Source organism: Muntiacus reevesi, chromosome 8, assembly GCF_963930625.1.
Source record: "Muntiacus reevesi chromosome 8, mMunRee1.1, whole genome shotgun sequence".
Lineage (NCBI taxonomy): Eukaryota > Metazoa > Chordata > Mammalia > Artiodactyla > Cervidae > Muntiacus > Muntiacus reevesi.
The window spans coordinates 45,452,013-45,475,979 of NC_089256.1; the positions used below are offsets into that span (position 1 = coordinate 45,452,013).

Sequence of the window (23,967 nt, forward strand, 5' to 3'; positions counted from 1 at the left end):
GTACACACTGTTATATATAAAATGGATGACCAACAATGACCTACTGTATAACACAGGGAAGTCAGTTCAATATTATGTCACAACCTAAATGGGAAAAGAATCTGAAAAAGAATAGATACATGTTTGTGTATAAACCGAATCACTTTGCTATACACCTGAAACTATCACAATGTTGTTAATCAACTATACTGCAACATAAAATTTAAAAATTTTTCAAAAAGTAGCCCCCATATATACAAACTGGAGGAGGGCATGGCAACCCACTCCAGTTTTCTTGTCTGGAGAATCCCATGGATAGATGAGCCTGGTGGGCTACAGTCCATAGGGTCGAAGAGTTGGACACAACTGAAGGGACTGACCACAGCACACATGACTAAGTACAGCACAAAAGAAAAAATAATAGAACCACCAAAGAAGCATGAAATTAAGTATATTATTAAGCATAAGTCAGGGTTCAGTAGATTATCTGATAACGTAAAAATCACAATTATTTCATCAGTACAGCAAATTTAAAGTTCCCTCATCACCACATTCACACTCACACATTTCAGCCTCTGCCACTCAGTACTAACCCCTTCATTGTGACATTTTACAGATGCAAGTGCCTGTGATAAGTGCCCTGATGACTTCTGGTCCAATGAGAACCACACTTCCTGCATCGCCAAGGAGATTGAGTTCCTGTCCTGGACCGAGCCCTTTGGGATCGCACTCACGCTGTTTGCTGTGCTGGGCATTTTCCTCACAGCCTTTGTGCTGGGTGTCTTCATCAAATTCCGCAACACACCCATCGTCAAGGCCACAAACCGGGAACTCTCCTACCTCCTCCTCTTCTCCCTGCTCTGCTGCTTCTCCAGCTCCCTGTTCTTCATCGGAGAGCCCCAGGACTGGACCTGTCGCCTGCGCCAGCCGGCCTTTGGCATCAGCTTCGTGCTCTGCATCTCGTGCATCCTGGTGAAAACCAATCGGGTCCTCCTGGTGTTTGAGGCCAAGATTCCCACCAGCTTCCACCGCAAGTGGTGGGGGCTCAACCTGCAGTTCCTGCTGGTCTTCCTCTGCACCTTCATGCAGATTGTCATCTGTGCCATTTGGCTCAATACGGCGCCCCCCTCGAGCTATCGCAACCACGAGCTGGAGGACGAGATCATCTTCATCACCTGCCACGAGGGCTCGCTCATGGCGCTGGGCTTCCTGATCGGCTACACCTGTTTGCTGGCCGCCATCTGTTTCTTCTTCGCCTTCAAGTCCCGGAAGTTGCCGGAGAACTTCAACGAAGCCAAGTTCATCACCTTCAGCATGCTCATCTTCTTCATCGTCTGGATCTCCTTCATCCCCGCCTACGCCAGTACTTACGGCAAGTTCGTCTCTGCGGTGGAGGTGATCGCCATCCTGGCGGCCAGCTTTGGCTTGCTGGCCTGCATCTTCTTCAACAAGGTCTACATCATCCTCTTCAAGCCGTCCCGGAACACCATCGAGGAGGTGCGCTGCAGCACCGCGGCACACGCCTTCAAGGTGGCCGCCCGAGCCACACTGCGCCGTAGCAACGTCTCCCGCCAGCGGTCCAGCAGCCTGGGGGGCTCCACGGGATCCACCCCCTCCTCCTCCATCAGCAGCAAGAGCAACAGCGAGGACCCCTTCCCGCAGCAGCAGCCGGAGAGGCAGAAGCAGCCGCAGCCGCTGGCCCTGAGCCCACACAACGCGCAGCAGCCACAGCCGCGGCCACCCTCCACCCCGCAGCCGCAGCCACAGTCGCAGCAGCCGCCGAGATGCAAGCAGAAGGTCATCTTCGGCAGCGGCACCGTCACCTTCTCGCTGAGCTTTGACGAGCCTCAGAAGAGCGCCGTGGCTCACAGGAATTCCACGCACCAGACCTCCCTGGAGGCCCAGAAAAACAACGACGCCCTGACCAAACACCAGGCGCTGCTCCCGCTGCAGTGCGGGGAGACGGACTCGGAACTGACCGCCCAGGAGACAGGCCTGCAGGGCCCTGTGGGTGGGGACCACCAGCTAGAGATGGAGGACCCCGAAGAGATGTCCCCGGCACTTGTTGTGTCTAATTCCCGGAGCTTTGTCATCAGCGGCGGAGGAAGCACTGTTACAGAAAACATGCTGCGTTCTTAAAAGGGAAGGAGAAAGTCAGTTCAAGGGGAATCCAGGCAGTTTTCCCAGGATGACCTTCTCCACAGGGATGAGGAACTGCCCCCCCCCCCCCCCCCCCGCCCCGGCTTCCTCCAGAAAGGAGGGATAAAACCCACCAAATGCTAGCTGCACTGCTATAAATGACAGTGAATGAAATAATGTCCCCATTAAAATGAAAAAGAGGGGAGTGGTGTGCTTCTGTGGTTAGGTTATCAGAGTGCTGAGACCCCTGTAGTCAGGTTCGCCTTTCCTATCCCTGCTTCCATTCTCCTCTTCTGTTCTATCCCACCCAACAGTCCAGAGATAAAACCATGGCTTTAAGATACCCACCTATTCCCCCTAGGGTTTTCTTTCTTGTTTTTGTTGCTGTTGTTTTTATTTTCGTTTTTAATGTTGAAACGTCTGCCCTGAACTTTGCAGACACTCTGGTCCAGAGACAAACCTGTGCAGAGTGACAGGACCTCATATTGGCCACCACTAGAGTTGAGTGTGAAAGACAGAATGTCACCAGTTCTGCCCAATACCTTGACAAGTGGGAAGAACTTGAAATGTCCAAGGCTGTAAGGTGAATGTGTCCCCTCCTATTTATGAAAACTGTTAAATATGTGGTCTCCTACTTGCTGCTGCTGTCATGTGACGTGGAGAAGGTTAGCATCCATCCTCTAACAGTATGTCTGATTTTGTCCAGAGTGTGATGGTGATGCCATGTGTAGATTCCAAGATCTCAGGAATCACCTCAGACTGCTGGGAAGGGACTGCACGAATCCAGTGAACTGTATCTGTAATTAATATTGTCATATGTAGCTTTATCCTTAAGAAAATGCTTCTGTTTTAATAGTCCATGGACAATATAAACTGGAAAAAAATGTCCCAGTCTGGTTGATATAAGGCAGTATTATTGAGTTCCATTTTCTTTGCCCACCCCACCACCCACACCACAATGAGCTAAGCCCTAAATGAGCCCTTTCAGGGCCCAGTGATCCAGAAACTCCCTCTTTCTCCACCCCAAACGCTTCCTGAAGTCAGATGCATGCCTTCCCCTGTGAAGAATAAGCTCCCAGTCTCTGACCTCCTACCAGTTTCTGGGGTAAGAACACATGGTTCCAAGAGAGCTCTCGTGGGTTATTACTCTTGGCACTCCCCAATGCCGTACTTAGATTCCCTCCAGCAGTGGGAGTCTGCCCATGGGTAGTTACAAGATTGAATGTTGAAGGGCATACTGCTGAACAGTCAGGTTCTGGAGCTAGAGAGAGCTGGGGTCAAGTGCTGGGTTTGTCATTCACAAGTTGGGTGACCACAGGCAGGGAACCTTGACCTCACTCAGCCCCAGCTTCTTTGTGTCTAAAATGGAGGTATAATCATTCTTTTCCCTCAGAGCTCTTATGTGGGTTAAATGAGATAAATGTATGTAAAGTATTTTAGCATGGTGCCTAGCCCATAGTAAGCACGCAATAAATGTTAGTTAATATTATTACTGATATTGTAATTTTTTTCACTTGTTTAAAATAGAAAACATATTTATTTAACCATTCACACTTTAACAACAAACCCACTGATCACACTAACTTTCTCCATAATAAGCCCAAGAACTCTAGGGCCCAGCCCAAGGGGTCCTGAACACCATAGCTCATGGTGAAGCCGAACATCAGTCCCCTAAGGGCCCCATGCTCCCCCCACCTCTGTGGTGTCAGAACCAAGATGTCTAGCACCAAGGGAAGACCATTCCAGTCTGGCAGCCGACTCTCAGATCTCTCTAAGTGCTGCTTTTAAGCCAGTCAAACCTGTGTGACGCCACAAAGTTTACAGTTCTTGATGACTTTCTGACCATTTTCTTCCAAAAGGGCCACCTTTCCTTGATTTTTAACATGAAAATGAATTGTGGAAGGGACTTCCCTGGTAGGCCGATGGTAAAGACTCCATGCTGCCAATGCAGGGGACGCAGGTTCGATCCCACATGCCACATGCCACACAACGAGGCCAAAAGATTAAAAAAATTAAAGTTGAAAGTTTGAAAAAAAAGACTTGTGGAAATTACAATTGTCAATCCAGATGAAAAGACACTAGAGGGCGTCATGTAGGAGACACAGAGAAGGTCTCACACAGGAAGATCTGAGGCATCTGCTCCCCCAAACCAGACCCAGCCTGCCATTCTTCTGTCACAACCTAGTTTCCTCTCAAATTCCTATTCAGCCTGACAGAAACTTCATTTCAGTCAAACTGGGGTTTTCTCTTGAATTTCAGAGTTTTCTGGATCAATTTAGGTTTTCAGGGGTCTGTTCAGAGGTTTCTCCCTTCCCCCTTCTATAGTGTGAGGAGGTAGGTTTCCCCAAACATCCACAGTTCCTGTTGACATCTCTAAGAACACTGTTTTTTTCTTTTATCTTTTTTAGATGTGGACCGTTTTTAAAGTCTTTATTGAATTTGCTACAACAGTGCTTCGTTTTATGTTCTGAGTTTTTGACCTCGAGGCATGTGGGATCTTAGCTCTCTCACCAGGGGTTGCACCTGTACCCATTGCATTGGAAGGTTGAGTCTTAACCACTGGACTGCCAGGGAAGTCCCTCTGAGAACATTCATATCTAGCCCCCAGTAATTGTTATGTCTCCATTCTGACATCCTCTGAGACATCTGTGTCCCCAGGGCACAGAATCCACAGTGATTTTCGTGGCTGCATCACTTTGTCCCAACCACGAGGCCCCTCCCAGGCCTGCCAGATCTCTCATGAGAAAGCACTGGGGCCTGGGAATTACCAGGCAGGTCTCAGGCTCTTCTCTCCTTGCCCTCCACTGCCAAAGAAATTCCTAATTCCTTCACAGGGTTGTTTGACAAAAAAAACTTAACTACCTCCCATGCACTCAACACCCACAGGGATCCAGACACTGGAACCTTCATTGCAGCTGGAGGAACCAAAGTTCTCTGCCACTGTGCTTGGCCCCATTCATATCACCTTTCCAAGATTCCCATCAGTCACATGCAGAACTCTGCCAAAGGAAGTTTGGGAAAGTGGCCTTTGCCCTCCAACCTCTGGAGTACAGGACGACGTGTTGGAGGAAGGTGGGTGATGAATGAGCCAGTCTGCAGTATCCACTGCCCACAAACAAAGCATTTTTTAAGATCAAACACAAAATGAAAAACACACCCTGCTGAGAAAAAATAAGCAAAATTTGATTCCCTTTCATCTTAACAGCTGTGGTAAATCAGAAAGATACTGTGAAGACAGAACTGTATACGGCATTTTGCCATGAAAGAGAGGCTGCTAACAGATAAAAGAGAGAGCGAGCAGGGGCAAGTACTCAGGGGGTGGGACCGCAGAGGAGTGGGAGGACGGGAATTTGACTATAAACTCATTAGCACTGTTGGACTTTTTAAATGATATGCAAAAGTTTGTGTGTCTGGGTTCCTTTAATGGCCTGGATACATAATACACAATTGTTTAATAGTGATTACATCTGGGTGTTAGAATTATGAATGACTTATTTCCTTCTTAATATTTTTCTGGATTTTTTTCTAGGAACATGACTTACAGTAAAAGAAAAAAATCTGTTTCTTGGATTATCAAGTGTGATCATATTACAGTCATATTTTTTGTTTGCACTTTTTTTTACTTTTTATTTATAAATCATTTCAAGCTTATATAAATTTTGCAAAAATAAGCAGCTCAAAAGACATCTGTACCCCTTCTACCTAGATTCACTTATTATTAACATTTTACCTCATTTGCTTTGTTGTCAGCATTGTGGTCATTTAACAAAGCATGATGCACTCTGAAGTATTTATGGGTGAGATCATAGGATGCCTGTAATTTGCTTAAAAAACCACAATGGGGGAGAAAACAAGTATGTAGGGAGAAAGATAAGAAAGAACAACAGAAAGTCAATGGCTGTTGGAGCTTCAGTTTTCTACTCCTATTCTTTTATGGGTTTCTAAATTTCCATAATAAAGAATTAATGTTAAGAAACAGCCAAAGTATAAAAAAGAATCCACCAGTCAAAAAAAAAAAAAAATCACACCAAAGATTTCAATAACTTGAGTGGCCCTATTCTTCACAATTTTTTGACTGGTGGATTCTTTTTAATCCTTTGGCTGTTTTTTTAATCACAAGAGAAGCTAGTGCATCAAGCACACAAACAAAAAGAACCTGAAAGTCTGCCAAGCAACTAAAATTTTAGTTGAAAAACAAACCAAGAAAAATTTAATGTAAGGCCTTTACAATGAGCTTCAAAAAGCAAATCTTTGGAGCATATCAGAAAGACCTTCTTGGAGCCTGATGAAACACAAGTCTTCCTGAATCTTGATGTGATCTATTATGATCTTATCCTTAGTTGAACCAACTGTGGGCTGCTGAAGTTTTCTGAATTATCCTTAGGCAATTGGTTTAACAGATCCCTCTTAACTTTTGTGCCAGTAAATTTTCTTTTATGAATATACTCCCAGGGAAATAAGTCAACAGGCAGCAAAATTAGTTAGTACCTATGTGTTCTGGATACATGACCTCCATACCCTTGGTCGTGTGCAGGGAGGCCTGCAACCAGGGGAGCACAGACACACTGCAGATGCAGACAGGAAAGCGTCCAGACACCCCTCACCTGGGGGATGGCAGAGGAAATTACACTATAATTCCATTGCAGGAGAGCCCACCCACATACATCAGATATGACAGTATGTGCATGAGGTCAAAGCGGTAATCAAACTTAGAAATAACAGTAAGAAAGAGGGCAGGACGTAGAATCATATGTCCACACAGAATAACATGGATTAAGTTTCATTGGAGAGAAGGGAATACAGAGAAGGAAAATAGTTTACTGTTTGCTTCTTTCTTTTGTAAAGTTACACAACTTCATTGAAATGAGAGAGGCAGGGAGAGAAAACAGGAACAAACACACTCTTACCTGAAGTACTTTAGCTATGATTTAAGGACTAGTAAAGCCAAGGTACAATGGAGTGTGTGCTTACATGCGTGCTATGTCGCTTCAGTCTTGTCCGACTCTTCACGACCCTATGGACTGTAGCCTCCCAGACTTCTCCATCCATGGGCTTCTCCAAGCAAGAATACTGGAGTGGGTTGCCATTTCCTCCTCCTGGGAATCTTTCCAACCCAGGGACTGAACACCCGGCTCTTATGTCTTCTGCATTGGCAGGCGGATTCTTTAGCCCCAAAACTGGGAAGCCCCAAAACTTCCAATGCAGAACAAACAGATACATAAGGTTGCAGTGGGACTCATGTGAGTAACTAAGGAATCTTTGTCTAACCAGTTCTTGTCACAGGCAGAATAGTGGCCCCCAATTTTATCTGGGACCTAACGCTCGAAACCTGTGAATGTGTTATGTTACATGGGCAAGGGAGAATTCAGTTGCATATGCAATTAATATTGTTAATCAGCCTCATCTTGAAATAGGGAGTTCAGTTCAGTTCAGTTGCTCAGTTGTGTCCGACTCTTTGCAATTCCATGAACCGCAGCATGCCAGTCCTCCCTATCTATCACCAACTCCTGGAATCCACCCAAACCCATGTCCATTGAGTCAGTGATGCCATCCAACCACCTCATCCTCTGTCATCCCCTTCTCCTCCTGCCTCAATCTTTCCCAGCATCAGGGTCTTTTCAAATGAGTCAGCTCTTCCCATCAGGTGGCCAAAGTACTGGAGTTTCAGCTTCAGCATCAGTCCTTCCAATGAACACCCAGGACTGATCTCCTTTAGGATGGACTGGTTGGATCTCCTTGCAGTCCAAGGGACTCTCAAGAGTCTTCTCCAACACCACAGTTCAAAAGCATCAATTCTTTGGCGCTCAGCTTTCTTTATAGTCTGACTCTCACATCCATACATGACCACTGGAAAAACTATAGTCTTGACTAAATGGACCTTTGTTGGCAAAGTAATGTCTCTGCTTTTTAATATGTTATCTAGGTTGGTCATAACTTTCCTTCCAAGGAGTAAGTGTCTTTTAATTTCATGGCTGGAATCACCATCTGCAGTGATTTTGGAGCCCAGAAAAAGAAAGTCAGCCACTGTTTCCCCATCTATTTGCCATGAAGTGATGGGACCAGATGCCATGATCTTAGTTTTCTGAATGTTGACCCTTAAGATATAGGGAGAGTTCTGGATTATTCAGGTGGGCCCAATGTAATCACAAGAGTGCTTATAAATGGAAGAGAGAAGCAAGAAAGTTAGGGTCAGAGGCAGAAATTTGAAAATGCTGTGCTGTGCTTAAGTTGCTTCGGTTGTATCCAACTCTTTGTGACCCCATGGACTGTAGCTTGCCAGGCTCCTCTGTCCATGAGATAATCCAGGCAAGAATACTGGAGTGGGTTGCCATGCCCTCCTCCAGGGGATCTTCCTGACCCAGGGATGGAACCACATCTCCTATGTCTCCTGAATTGGCAGGTGGGTTCTTTACCACCAACACCACCTGGGAAGCTCTTGAAAATGCTACTATATATAAAATAAATAAGCTATAAGGATACATTGTTCAGTACAGGGAAAAAAGACATTATTTTATAATAATTTTAAATGGGGTATAGTCTTTAAAGGTATTGAATCACTGTGTTGTACACCTATAACTAATATAATATTGTGAATCAACTATATGCTTCAATTTTTTTAAACTATATATAATTTTTTTAAAGAGAGATTCAAAGATGTTTTGCTGCTGGTTTTGAAGATGGAGGAAGAGACCACAAGTCAATGAATGTAGGTGGCTGCTAGTAAGCCAGTAGCAGGAACAGGTTTTCCCCTAGGGTCTCCAAAAAAGGGATACAGCCCTGCCAACACCTTTCTGGACTCCTGACATCCAGAATTAGAAAACAACAAAATTTGTGATGTTTGAAGCCTCTGCACTTGGAGTAACTTACTACAGTAGCAATAGGAAACTGTTACACTTACCTTTACTTCCATGTCAGTGGGCTTTCTGGCTCCAACATTCTACAGCTGCAAACCTTCAGGAACCATGAAAGAATCAGCCAGATCAAAAAGATTTTGTGGCTTCAAACCACTGCAACTTCTGAAAACTTTCACATGGTAATAGGAATTTGTTATCATAAAACTGACAATCTGCTTTTAGAATTAAATAATACTACAAGGAAAAGTAAGACAAATTTTCTTGTCCTTTTGAAAAGTCAGTGCTGTTTGTAAAGGGCTTTCTAGATCATAAATTTCTAAAAAGAAACCAAAAGTAAGTGTGTGAAATTTTAATTTGAATGAAATTTGGGAAACGAGAATATGGACTGGTTATTAGATGAAAGTAAGGAAGTATTGTTAATTTTCTTAGGGGTGATAATACAGTTAGGTAAGAAAATGTCCTTATTTTTAGGGGATGCTGGCTGAACTGTTTAAGTGTAAATAAGTACAGTGTTTGCAACTGATTTTAAATGTTTCTTAAAAATACAGATATACACTGAAATGTTCAGCAAAATAATAATAATTGCTTGATCTGAGTGGTGATGTGAGGTGTTTATTGCACTATTTTTCTGAGTGTGTAGAAATTTTCCAATAAAAGTAAGGAATTTTTTTTTTTTTAATGAATGTATTTATTTTTGGCTGGGCTGGGTTTTCATTGCTGCACACAGGCTTTCTCTAGCTGCAGGGAGCGGGGGCTACACTCATCGTTGCCGTTCATGGGCTTCTTGTGGAGGCTTCTTCTGTTGCAGAGCACAGGCTCTGGGCATGTCAGCTTAGTAATTGCAACCCACAGGCTTAGTTGCACCTCAGTATGTGGCATCTTCCTAGACCAGATATCAAACCCATGTCCCCTGCATTGGCAGGAGGATTCTTAACCACTGGGTCACCAGGAAAGCCCAATAATTTATTTTTTTTAACTTTATAAATGTCTGTTAAGCTATTGCACAGAAACTTTACATTTTAGCTGAAAATACTCTCTGTGCATAGAACTTTCTTTCTAAAATTAATTGTAGCAATTCAGATTTGTGGTTAGAATGTGGCAAGATAAGTATCATCATATGCAAAATAGTTTAAATTAGTTTCCAGTTAGAAAGCTGATGGGAAAAAAAACTGATGTCATCCTATGAATCAGTGGAAAGTTACTGCTGTCTAATTGAAGAAAGTAATCTGGTGGAATGGGGATTTTGGTCTCAGCAGGTCAGAGGTTTTCATTTCTTGATTTTGTCAACAGAAGGAATAAAAGTGAAACTCTGAAAATAAGAAATGGAAATTATGGACAAGAAAGAGGGCACGAAAATTGTTCCTGGAGTCCCCACATCCAGAACCAGAACCATTCTAGAACCAGTAGCAGAAGGAAATTGCAAGAAATGTGTGTTACCCAGTTTTCTACGGATAGATAGGATAACAAAATAACATCAGAAGGAATGTAAAAATAGCATTCTAGCCTGTCCATAGATAAGAATAGATTTAGCTAACAGTAGAATGAAAAACACTTTTGTATACCTTGCCTTTTAGACTTTAAAATATATGTGTGTGTAAACAGTCAATATGATTTCTAATAAAGAAATACTTAGTTCAGTTCAGTTCAGTCACTCTCGTGTCCGACTCTTTGCAACTCCATGGACTGCAGCACACCAGGCCTCCCCTGTCCATCACCAACTCCTGGAGTTTACCCATAATCATGTCCGTTGAGTGGGTGATGCCATCCAACCATCTCATCCTCTGTCATCCCCTTCTCCTCCTGCCCTCAATCTTTCTCAGCATCAGGGTCTTTTCAAATGAGTCAGCTCTTCCCATCAGGTGGCCAAAGTATTGGAGTTTCAGCTTCAGCATCAGTCCTTCCAATGAACTCCCAGGACTGATCTCTTTTAGGGTTGACTGGTTGGATCTCCTTGCAGTCCAAGGGACTCTCAAGAGTCTTCTCCAACACCACAGTTCAGAAGCATAAATTCTTCGGCACTCAGTTTTCTTTCCAGTCCAACTCTCACATCCATACATGACTACTGGAAAAACCATAGCCTTGACTAGATGGACCTTTGGTGGTAAACAAATGTCTCTGCTTTTTAATATGCTATCTAGGTTGGTCATAACTTTCCCTCCAAGCAATAAGTGTCTTTTAATTTCATGGCTGCAATCACCATCTGCAGTGATTTTGCAGCCCAAAAAAATAAAGTCTGACACTGTTTCCACTGTTTCCCCATCTATTTGCCATGAAGTGATGGAACTGGATGCCATGATCTTAGTTTTCTGAATGTTTAGCTTTAAGCCAGTTTTTTCACTCTCTTCTTGAACTTTCATCAAGAGGCTCTTTTGTTCTTCTTCACTTTCTGCCATTAAGTGTGGTATCATCTGCATATCTGAGGTTATTGATTTTTCTCCCAGCAATCTTGATTCCAGCTTGTGCTTCATCCAGCTCAGCAATTCTCATGATGTACCCTACATATAAGTTAAATCAGCAGAGTGACAATATACAGCCTTGACGTACTCCTTTTCCTATTTGGAACCAGTTTGTTGTTCCATGTCCAGTTCTAACTGTTGTTTCCTGACCTGCATACAGCTTTCTCAAGAGGCAGGTCAGGTGGTCTGGTATTCCCATCTCTTTCAGAATTGTCCACAGTTTATTGTGATCCACACAGTCAAAGGCTTTGGCATAGTCAATAAAGCAAAAATAGATGTTTTTTGGAACTCTCTTGCTTTTTCGATGATCCAATGGATGTTGGCAATTTGATCTCTGGTTCCTCTGCCTTTTCTAAAACCAGTTTGAACATCTGGAAGTTCATGGTTCACACATTGCTGAAGCCTGGCTTGGAGAATTTTGAGTATTACTTTGCTAGTGTGCAAGATGAGTGCAATTGTGCAGTAGTTTGAGCATTCCTTGGCATTGCAAGACCATCCCCAAGAAAAAGAAATGCAAAAAAGCAAAATAGCTGTCTGAGGAGGCCTTACAAATAGCTGTGAAAAGAAGAGAAGCGAAAAGCAAAGGAGAAAAGGAAAGATATACCCATTTGAATGCAGAGTTCCAAAGAATAGCAAGGAGAGATAAGAAAACCTTCCTCAGTGATCAGTGCAAAGAAATAGAGGAAAACAATAGAATGGGAAAGACTAGAGATCTCTTCAAGAAAATTAGAGATACCAAGGGAACTTTTCATGCAAAGATGGGCTCAAAAAGGACAGAAATGGTATGGACCTAACAGAAGCATAAGATATTAAGAAGAGGTGGCAAGAATACACAGAAGAAGTGTACAAAAAATATCTTCGCAACCCAGGTAATCACGATGGTGTGACCACTCACCTAGAGCCAGACATGCTGGAATGTGAAGTCAAGTGGGCCTTAGGAAGCATCACTACAAACAAAGCTAGTGGAGGTGATGGAATTCCAGCTGAGCTATTTCAAATCCTAAAGGATGATGCTGTGAAAGTGCTGCACTCAATATGCCAGCATATGGAAAACTCAACAGGGGCCACGGGACTGGAAAAGGTCAATTTTCATTCCAATCCCAAAAGAAATATTTAATAAAGTTTTTATTTAAATACTTAATTAATGTTAATTTTTATTTGAAAAATACATAGTTAAAATCTATTAATACATTGTGAATTTAAGTAGAAAATTGATTTGAGCATGTGAATTGTAGAGCCAAGGCATCTGCTACCACCTAGTGGACAATAACTGAATTACCGGCAAAGTCCTAGGTGTGCAGATTAAGCGAGAGCTTATTTAAAAAAAAACAAAAATTCTGATTCTCTGAAAAACTAATAAAACTCAAACAAAATGATAGATGACAGAAGATAAATAACCATGGAAACATAGAACATATTTTTTAAAATCTTAAGCAACTTATTTGTACATCATTATGCAAATACATTTGAAAAGTCTGATAAAATGGATAATTTCCTACTAAAATACAGTCTATCAAAATACAGTCTATATCCATAGAAATTCCATGATGGTCCAGTGGTTAGGATTCTGTGCTTTCATTACCAAGGTCCCTGGTTCAATTCCTGGTAAGGGTCAAGGAACTAAGATTGTGCAACCTGTGTGGTATGGCAAAAAAAAAAAAAAAATTGACTCTAGTTGAGGTAAAAAGTTTAAACAGACTGATGTCCATATTAAAAAGTAGAGAACTTTATCAAATAACTATTCACAAAAATGCATCAGACTCAGTTTCAAATGGAAATCCCATTACATCTTCCAGTACAGATAGTCCCAATACATTATTCTAGAGACAAGAAAAAGTTCAAATTCTTTTCATGAATTAAGCATAAAGTTGATTCCTAAGCCCAACAAAAGCAGCACTGTAAAAATTACAGAGCAATATCCCTTATGTACACTGATGTAAAAATCTTAAAATATTATTGAACAGAATGCAGTATGACATTAAGAAAATAATACACATGCCCAATGAATTTAGCTCAGGAATACAAGGGTGCTTTGTTATTAGAAAATACATTACAAAAATTCACCATATTAATAGATCTAAGTAGAAAATTTCTATGATTATCACCATAAAAGCTGAAAACATATTTGACAAAAATCAACACCCATTCCTGACATAAAGAAAGCACTCAAAATTTAGGAATTAATGGGTATTTCCTTAATGTAATAAAATATATAACCTCAGTACTAAAGCAAGAACTTACAGATTACATAACATTATAGTAACAAAATCTTAAGAGAATCAATGGCAAAAGTAACCATGCAAAAAAAGAATTCTAAAATTAGCAGAATATAAAGCTAACATATAAAAATCAATAGTCATTAGGTACACTAACAATATCCAGCTCAAAAATATAATAGAGGAAAAAGTCCTATTTCCAATAGCTACAACAACAAAAAATAAACTCTAAGGAATAAACTTAACAAAAATGTGCAAGATTAACATGAGAAAAACTTAAAAACACTACTGAAATACCCAAAAATAGACATGAACAAATGGAAAGATAGTTCATGCCCTTAAATATAACAACTCTCAATAAAAAGATGTCTGCTCTTCTTAGGTTAATTTATAAATTCCTAAACTTCATGTGGAAAAATAAACGTGCAAGAATACCTTTTTTAAAAAACTTGAAAGAGAAGAACTATAAGGTCAAAGTAGCTTATACTGTACCAGATATTAAAATATGAAACGTCTATAATTAAAGTTTGGTACTGGCACATGAGTAGACAGAACTATGCAATAGAATACAGACTCCAGAATTAAGCCTATGTATATATGGAAATTTAGAATGTGATAAAGGGGGCATCTCAAAATGACTGGGGCAAATATATGATCTGAGGACAACTAGGTAACCATTTTTAAAAAGATCAAATTGGATCATACCTCACATTATACAGAAGAAGAATCTCCAAATGGATCAGAAGTTCTAAGTATAAAAAATAAAATCATAAAAATGCTGAAAGAAATATATGGTGAATTCCTTTATGACCTAAATGTGGGAAAGGCTTTCTATATATGATTTGAAATCTAGATCCAGTAAAAAACTAATAAAGTTGACTATGTAAAAATTGAAAACTGTCACATCACAAAAAAGAATACCAGAAGTAAAATCAAATGACAAATCACTAACTGAGGGGAAAATATTTGCAACATTCATCACAGATAATGGGCAATATCTCTAATACATAAATTATTTTTAGAAATCATGGAAAACAAAGACCAAAAACCCAGTATAAAAATAAGCAAAATATGAACACACAATCACCCAAATGTGAGAGAAAGAAAAAGCTGTAAAGATGAGCAGGCTCTTATCCTGATGATTTATAAGCAGAGTTAGAAGTCACCAACTTCTCTTTTAATAAAACAGTAAATGCCAGCAAACTGCAAAGGCTTTTACTATACAAACACCTTTGAGTGATACTTAATTGAAAATAACATAATGAGTTAGAAAACTGTGATATAGTCTAACAACAGGGTCATGATTAATGACAATTGAAGTCTTGAATATAGCACCCACTTGTATTTTTAATTTTGCATTTCTTTACATCTGACTTTAAAAGTGACTAAGGAAGCACTAAGGACTATGCTTATCTAAGAAACAAAGCAAGATGGGGGGGAACCTCTATTTTTAACAGTTGACAAGACAACATTATGATCTCTATAACCAATGTTCAATGTTAGGTGGTTGAAATTTAATATTGGCTCCAACCATTAAAACCTGTTATACTATAATTCTCTGATAGCTCAGCTGGGTAAGCATAACCAAGGTGCCACTAGCCACTTGGTGGCAATAGATCCTAATCGTCTTAAAGTCCTTAAAGTGTGGATTTGGAAACTAATTGATAAAGACATTTCATGCAGGTCACAAGATGCTTCAGTTAGAAAGGTTAGAAAAATCCTGAATATCCTTTAAAAGGGCATTAGAAGGAAAGAAAACATATCCTATCTTTGTTAAAAACAGTTATGGATACATTCTAAAACATCCTACTAGGAAAAATCTTTGGAGCTAGAAGAGGTTTAAAGGGAGACAAAAACTGTCAACATAGTAATAATAACTAAAAAAACATAGACTGAAAAGTATCGTGCATAATATTAAGAGCCTACTTACTATTCAGCCATCTGAGCAAGCCACTTCCGCTGTCTTGACCTCATTTTCTGTGCCTGAACGCTGAGCTAGATCGGGGGTCAGCAAATTTCCTGTAAAGTGTCAGATAATACATGTTTTAGGCTTTGTGGGTCACTCGTTGTCACAACCACTCAACTCTGTCATTGTAGCACAAAAACAACAATAGACATTACACACAAAAAATAAGCATGGCTGTGTCCTCATAAAACTTTATTTATGGACACTAAAATTTGGATTTTACATAGTTTTCACATGTCATGAAATATTATTCTTCCTTTGATTTTTTGTTTTCAGCTGTAGTTTGCTGACCCTGGGCTGGAGGGTCCCTGAGCTCCCTTCCTGCCCTGTGTCTCTGTTGATTCAGCTGCTCTTGAGTCCCTACTTACCTAACGCTGGGGTTATATCTCTTTTACACCTTCTTGTACCTTCTTTTGCAAGCTAAGGCAGTTTCTCAAGCTTTATTTACTCACATCCCGTTAGATAAGAATTAGAAAGATGTCATAGCATATTTGGGCTTACCTGGAAGCTTAGCTGTAAAGAATCTGCCTGCAATGCAGGAGACCCCTGGGTCAGGAAGATCCCCTGGAGAAGGGATTGAGTACCCCAACTGGAGTACCCACTCCATTGGCTACCCACTCCAGTATTCTTGGGCTTCCCTGCTGACTCAGAGGGCAAAGAATCTGCTTGCAGTGTAGGAGACCTGGGTTCAATCCCCGGGTTGGGAATATCCCCTGGAAGAGAACATGTCAACCCAATCCAGCATTCTTGCCTGGAGAATCCCCATGGACCAAGGAGCCTTGTGGGCTACAGTCCATGGTGTCACAAAACGTTGGACATGACTGAGCAACTAAGCATAGCATGTACCATATGTAGCTCACAATATTTTAAATGTCGCTATCTTTGGTCCTCCAAACATATACAAATCTGGGTTTTCAACTTTGCATGTCCTTCCTCTCAACTTACCACATGGAGATACCCAGGTTTGTCCTCATGCATTTGAAAATCACTGCCTCACAGTCTCTTCGACTTGAAAACTCCCAGTGAGAAAGCCCCCTAAAAGCTTCACTTCTCTTTTCTGCTGGAAAAGAACATCAGTTTTCCGCGAACTCCAATGTAAGGGAGGTTGGCTAACTTAAGCTTACTTTGTGGACCAGAGAGTTGCAGGTAAGACATGGACTTGACTACGTCTTAGTCCTTTCTTCCGCGTGGTCAGAATCCACAACACAAGTGAAAGCAAGGGTTTCTGCATTTATCCTTCTCTCCAATTCCCCTAAGACCATAAGACAAGATCTAATCAGCTTGATGACCATATAACTGGTTATAATTGCTATCAATACAAGAATAAAATTTAGGGAATCTACAGTTATGGTCCATCTGTATAATATGTTTTTAAATTGTTGAGAAAGAGAGAAAAAAGTTAGCTGCTTTTTAAACCCCTACTTGATAATGAGCAGCCTTAAAACTTCTGCTGGAAGGATTGGACATTATAAAATGGCCCATCTCCATAAATAAGTCTTTCTCTGTCAAGGAGGCTCATCAGAAAAATGCCCTGGGGATGTGAATACTGAGGGCCATGTGAGCCAGCAGCATTGGGTGACATCATCTCTTGTGTGAACCTGCTTAACGGTGTGAAGTCCATGAGACCATTAGCACTCTGGGGGCACATGAGACCTTGAGGTTTAACCCGCTTACCCCAGGTCACATTTGTACCAAGGAGGAGCTAGCACTCTAATTCAGACCTGCCTAGAAAAGCAGTTATCCATTCAATTTCTTTTGTCTCTATCATATCCATCTGTCCATCTAGCTATCTATGTATCTATCGCATCTCAACATCTCCTCCCTGGAAAGCATTAGATCCTTATGCCTGAATAATTAAAGTCCCCTAAGGAGTTATTTGGCCAATTAAACTAGGTTAAAAGACTCCAAAGAGAAATTTTCCACTGGGAATTTACCAGATAATCTTACCCATAATATTCTCTATCCAATCCTTATCACAAACCTGGTTATGAGAAATGTTATTTTTGCAAGATAGCCAGAAAGAGTGGAGCTCAGGCTCTTAAAATCCCAAGTTTGACTCAAATCAAGTCAGAACAGTAGAGACCCTGATAAGTCACTATTTGACTTCACTGAATTATAAAACACATTTATGCACACTGAAAATTAATAAAAACTAAAGCATATTTTAAAGTTCTAAAGCTTCTGGTTATTATAAATTAATTAATTAAGTACCCAAATCACTGATTCATTCCCTTGAAATAGTGAAGGAATGTCAGATACTTTTAAAATAACTCCATGATATTATCAGATATTATGTGGTTTATGTCCTACAATTCTGCCCCATAAAAATATATGCCAGTATTTGAAGCAATGTGGCTAAGAATGACACTGTTTCTCATTAGTTAGGAGTTTGGAAATTTTTATTAATTTTTACAGAAAGTAGAAAAACAAATGAGTGGATATAATTTTCAAACCATAAGCCCAAATATTAAAGGAACTATAACTTGAGTTTCTGTATTTCTGTTTCTACTTTGAGCTCTCATTGATAGAGCAACAGCCTTAGCTCTCTGAGGGCTCCCGTTTCTTACTTTGGGTTGTGCCATTGTCCTAGAGTCTTATATGACACCAAAAGTGGGGGAAGAAGGGTCACAGTCTGGCTCCCAGTCTCAAGCAGAGCTGTCCACCATTCCAGTCACCCCGCCCCTCTGCTCCCACCCCGCCCTTCGGCACAGGGATCTCTGCAAGGCTGCCTAGCATCCCACATGCCTGAAAGCAGCTTGAAGTTACTTCCTCTTTCTGGTTTCGCTACCACCTTCCTTTACTCCAGACCCCCGAGATCTCTGTTCATGAATCACTTCCCTTCCACTTAGCCAGGACAACATTTTCAAGTCTCACTTAGGTTTCAGACAAATGCCTTGTCTACCTCTCCCTGTTCTGGAGTGTAACCTCTTAGAAACAGAAGCCAGAAAGTCTAGCAGACTTCTGCTTTCTGCCATGTAACATCCCTTCCTTAAGACAATGAGCCTCCAACTAATAAAAAAAAAAAAGACAATGAGAACAGGGTGGCCATTAGTTTGAATGGGCAAGGGAAATGTATAAGAGCAAAAATACAGACAAATATCTGAAATACTATCTGACCATTCTTTATTTTTCGGTATTTACATAGGATCTTACATGCCTTGCTTGCATAATTTTTGTATCTCTCATTATCCCATGTACTGAAATAAGTTCGCAAGTTTACTTTCTACTTCCAATCCCATTTTTCCCAGTTGAGAATTCTCTCTACTTTGGCCCTGTATTTCCCTAATACCAAGGATCCTGGGGCTTGAAAATATAAACTAAACCCAACCCAAGAAATTAGGGCGTCCGGTCATCTTCACTAAGGAAACTGAAATACTAGCATCCTCTAATCGATAAACATACATAGGCAGGAGTTTATATTGAACAATGTTTATGCATCATTAGTTATATAGGTAAAAAATAGAAACAATCTAAATGCTCAATAATGGAGAATTGTTTAAATAGAGTAATCACATAATAAAATTCTATGAAGCTATTAAACCTCAAGTTGTAGAAGAATATGTGATAATATAGGGAAATAGTCACAAAAATAATAAAGGCAGTATGAACTGTACATATGAACTGTACAATATGAACTGTACAATCACAATTTTATAAAGTATGTACTTAAATAGAGTCCATTTAAGGCTCTGTTAAAGGAAAAAGACTGGAAAGTTCAAAGGGATCTGTGTTCTGGGACTGTGAATGGTACTATTAACAATAATTATTTTCTTTTCACATTTTAAAATATTTCTATACTTTACATACATTGCTTTCCTAATCAGATAAATAATGTTACTCAAAAAACTGAAAACATTTACTGAGCTTATGTGCACCAAGCATATGCTATACCTCAATAAAAAGATTTTTAAAAATAACAGAGATCTTTAACAAGAATAAGAAGGAAAAGAAACATCTCCTGAGATCATCTCAGCCCTAACTGGGCTTCCTTTCTCACCAAAGAAATCTTGTACTAATTGAATTTTTTGGCTGTCCCATGGAAAACATGCTCCTGGTTATTTTTTTTTACCATATATTACTGTGCTTAAGAAAAATATTTTGCAAACCATAGCTGGCAAATTTGGCAAAGTGAAAGTCGCTCAGTTGTGTCCGACTCTTTGAGACTCCATGAACTTAGTCCGTTGAATTCTCTGGGCCAGAATACTGGAGTGGGTAGCCTTTCCCTTCTCCAGGGGATCTTCCCAACCCAGGGCAAACCATATGTACACTAATTACTGATCCAAGAGGAAATCATCCTGTCTCTCCACAATTGACTGCAGAACCAGGAAGTAATCAGAATATGTCATACTGGTTATGGATGTCCTGGTTCACAGGTAAAGTGAGTCACCGAGAGCTTGTTGGGTAAATATCCGGTCTGACTACTTGTTCTGGACTTCCTAGCTCCTGACTCTACCCTTAGAACTCTGGTTGGGCTGTCGGACAGCCCCACCCTCTTGCTCAGGCTTGCAGAGCAGAGGATGAGCCGTGATGTTCCCAAGGAGGAGTGGTGCTGGGCTGAGACATGTCTAGTGAAGAATGACAGATATGGAGGATAAAAACCTGTTTTGCCAAATCTGGGCCTGACTTCACCTATAAGCACTTTTTTTCCCCTAGCTGAATCATTTATTAGCTCCATTTGGAGCTATCAGGTGGTTTCTGTCAACCAGTGATGCCATCCTCTGATGTCTTCTGCTTGGTTTCAGGGTTGCTGTGTAACCAGGGTGGTAGAGGGGGATGATTTCTATGACTTGTGTAAGAACTGGCTAATGTTCTTTTAACTGATCTCTGACAATGAATCTTCAGAAAGTGAAAGAAAGTAAGTGAAGTCGCTCAGTCGTGTCCGACTCTTTGCGACCCCATGGACTGTGGACTACCAGGATCCTCAGTTCATGGGATTTTCCAGGCAAGAATATTGGAGTGGGTTGCCATTTCCTTAGAGAAAGCCTCAAAATTATATTCTGAGCCCCTGGGCTTCCCAGGTAGCACAGTGGTAAAGAGTCTGCCTGCCAATGTAGGAGACGCAAGAGACGTGGGTTCAGTCCCTGGGTCAGGAAGAGCCCCTGGAGAAGGAAATGGCAACCCACTCTAGTATTCTTGCCTGGGAAATCACATGGACAGAGGAGCCTGGTGGGCTACAGTTCATGGGGTCACAAAGAGTCTGATACGACTGAGCATACACACACACATCACCTCTAGGTCTAAGAGACTTTTAATTAAGTTAGTTTAACTTGTAGGACTTTAACCATCCTCAATTCATTCACTCAACTATTCATTGAATGCCTGGAATGTGTAAGATGCTATGCTAGGCACTGGGGATGATCTGGTGAACAAGAGACAGGTCCCTGCTTATGAAGCTTATGGTTTAGCTAGAAGCACAGACTGAAAAACAAAAGCAGAGTCAACAGTCTGTCAAAAGCAAAACCAGCAATTCCAATACACTGTGCTAAGAGCTCCGATGGAGAAGTTACATCATAAAGTGCCATAGGAGCACCTAGCAGAGATATACAGTCGGCAGTAGGCTGGGGAGGGGAGGGGAAGTTGGTGGGGGGAGGAGTTGGAGGAGGTTTCATCCCAAGGGCTTAGGTCTTGTGTTAGTTTTCCAGTGCTGCCACACAAAGGACTGCAGATAAGATGGCTTAACAGCAGAAATGCGTTTTCTCTCCTTGGCTTGTAGATGTCCACCTTATTTTTCTTCACATGGTCTTCCCTCTGTATGTTTGAGTCCTAATTTCCTCTTCTTATAAGGACACCTTGACAGCTTGTTTGGAAGTTCTAGCAGGGGAGCACAGCTACTCCTATACCCTTGACAGAAGACCGGTCCTCCTCTGTCAGGGATGGTGGGCTTCCCTGGTGGCCCAGATGGTGAAGAACCTGCCTGCAATGCAGAAGACCTGGGTTCGATCCCTGGGTTGGGGAGATCCACTGGAGGAGGGCATGGCAACCCACTCCAGTATTCCTCCCTGGAGAATCCTCATGGAAAGAGGAGCCTGTACAGTTTGTGGGGTCACAAAAAGTCGGATATGACTGAGTGACTAGCCACATACATAAGGACATCAGTCATATTGGATTAAGGACCACCCTAATGACCTCACTCTAACTTAATCACCTCTTTAAGGACCCTGTCCCCAAATGCAGTTGCATTCTGAAGTACTAGGGATTAGGACCTCACATGAATTTAGGAGGACACACTTTGGCCCAAAAAAGGCCTGAAGGATAAAGAGGTATCAGCCAGCCAAATGGCTGGAAAAGGCTTTCAGCACAAGCAAAGAGGCAACAAAGAAGGCACTCGAGGAGAATTTAACAGGAGCCAGATCAGAAAGGGCTTGTGACAACTGTGTTCTAAGGACAATGGAATGCTATCGAAGGGTTTTAATTAAGGAAACAGTATGATTTTGTATTTTGTCTCTAGCAACTAACCCTCCCTTAGAGATGCCAACATTTAGTGTAATCACCTCACTTTTGATTCAATTTTTTTTTCTTCTTACCCTTATTTTTCTTCCCTTCTCTATTCCCTAGCTTCTCAATTACAAATGGTACACATTTATCTCATTGATATGTTGTAAGCACTTGGCATGGCTGATTGGAATCCTTTATATTGCAGGATGGAATAGAGAATCAATTCAAGATGGAAAATTGAAGGCTGTGGTTAGGGTTGTATGAATTATATTTAAACCCAGATATGTAAGGAATGACAACCAGGGCCAAACAAGGGTTCTATTTGCAATTTCTAAACATGCCTCAGTTGTTCCACAGGTTTTTCAGTTCTGACCTGCTTTCTGGCTCATCCTCAGTTGCAGCTCGAGACAGAGATTGCCAAGGCTCTGGCTACCCTTGGTTGCCAGGGGTGCCCTGCTTTTCTTGCCATTAAGTTGTCAATCTCTCTGGAGTCTAACCGTTTTCTGTATGGAAACACAGAAAATATCTTCAGCTTATCCAGAAAGTATAAGCCTAGCTTATCCATATGATGAGAAGGAAAAAAAGGAAAACAAGAAAAGAAGAACGTGACCCTTACCATTCTTATACATGTGAAACCGTGTGTTATCGTTGCTGCTGCTGCTAAGTCGCTTCAGTTGTGTCCAACTCTGTGCAACCCCATAGACGGCAGCCCACCAGGCTCCCCCATCCCTGGGATCCTCCAGGCAAGAACACTGGAGTGAGTTGCCATTTCCTTCTCCAATGCATGAAAGTGAAAAGTGGAAGTGAAGTTGCTCAGTCATGTCCGACTCCTCTGGACCCCGTGGACTGCAGCCCACCAGGCCCCTCCATCTGTGGGATTTTCCAGGCAAGAGTACTGCAGTGGGGTGCCATTGCCTTCTCTGGTGTTATCATTAGGGAGATAGAAATAAGCAGACAGACACCAGAAGGTGTTACAGCCTGCTGGCAAAGTGATTGACTGAATTTTCTCTTTCTTTAGGGTTTTTAAAATCATTTAAATGGGTAGTTAAGGGCTCCCCTAGTAGCTCAGACAGTAAAGCATCTGTCTGCAATGCAGGAGACCCGGGTTTGATCCCTGGATCAGGAAGATCCCCTGGAGAAGGAAATGGTAACCCACTACAGTATTCTTGCCTGGAGAATTTCATGGACAGAGGAGCCTGGCATACTACAGTCCATGGGGTCGCAGAGTCGGACACAACTGAGCAACTAACACACACAAACTGGTGGTTAAGTCTAGTCCCAGTCCTAGGCTTAACAAGCACTGTGAACTCAAACTGAGCTGCAGTTTCAACTAAAAAATGGAAAACTTGACCAAGACATGTTCAGTCAATGATGTTCAAGGACTCCAGAGGTCTATGTTGGATGATTGACCCCTTCTCCCAAAAGGAAAGTAGTGAGACCTATGAATTTTCTCATATGTTTGCTGGGCAGAAGCTGTGCTTGATAACCTAGGAAATACAGTGGGTAGCAGCCAAGAAAACAGTGTCTGCCATAGAAGAGATTACAATCAGATTGTGGAGAAGATAAACAAAATATGTGTTAATACCTGAAATAACAGGAATATCTAGTGCAAACCCAAACCTAAGGGGAACCAGAAAGCTCTGGATGGTGTGGTTTTTGAAAACAGTGTGTGCATGCTAAGTTGCTTCAGCTACATCCAAATCTTTGTGACCTATAGACTGTAGCCCACCAAGCTCCTCCATCCATGAGATTCTCCAGGCAAGAATACTGGAGTGGGTTAGCCATGCCCTCCTCCAGGAGATCTTCCTGACCCAAGGATCGAACCCGCATCTCTTAAGTCTCCTGCATTGACAGGTGGGTTCTTTGCCACTAACGCCACCTGGGAAGCCCTTTAAAAGCAGTACTGAACGTAAATTTATGAA

The 23,967-nt window shown here is 41.5% G+C and overlaps 1 protein-coding gene across 3 annotated transcripts in view; it reads left to right on the top strand.

Annotated features, from left to right (window-relative positions):
• CASR (calcium sensing receptor) overlaps positions 1 to 3,620 on the top strand; it is a 79,882-nt gene extending 76,262 nt beyond the window's left edge. For all 3 annotated transcript variants that reach the window (XM_065942470.1, XM_065942471.1, XM_065942469.1), the window contains exon 7: positions 596 to 3,620. In XM_065942470.1, the coding sequence (XP_065798542.1) occupies positions 596 to 2,118 (1,523 nt within the window). In that variant the 3' untranslated portion in view covers positions 2,119 to 3,620. The remainder of the gene's footprint in view (positions 1 to 595) is intronic.
• The last annotated feature ends 20,347 nt before the right edge of the window (positions 3,621 to 23,967 follow it).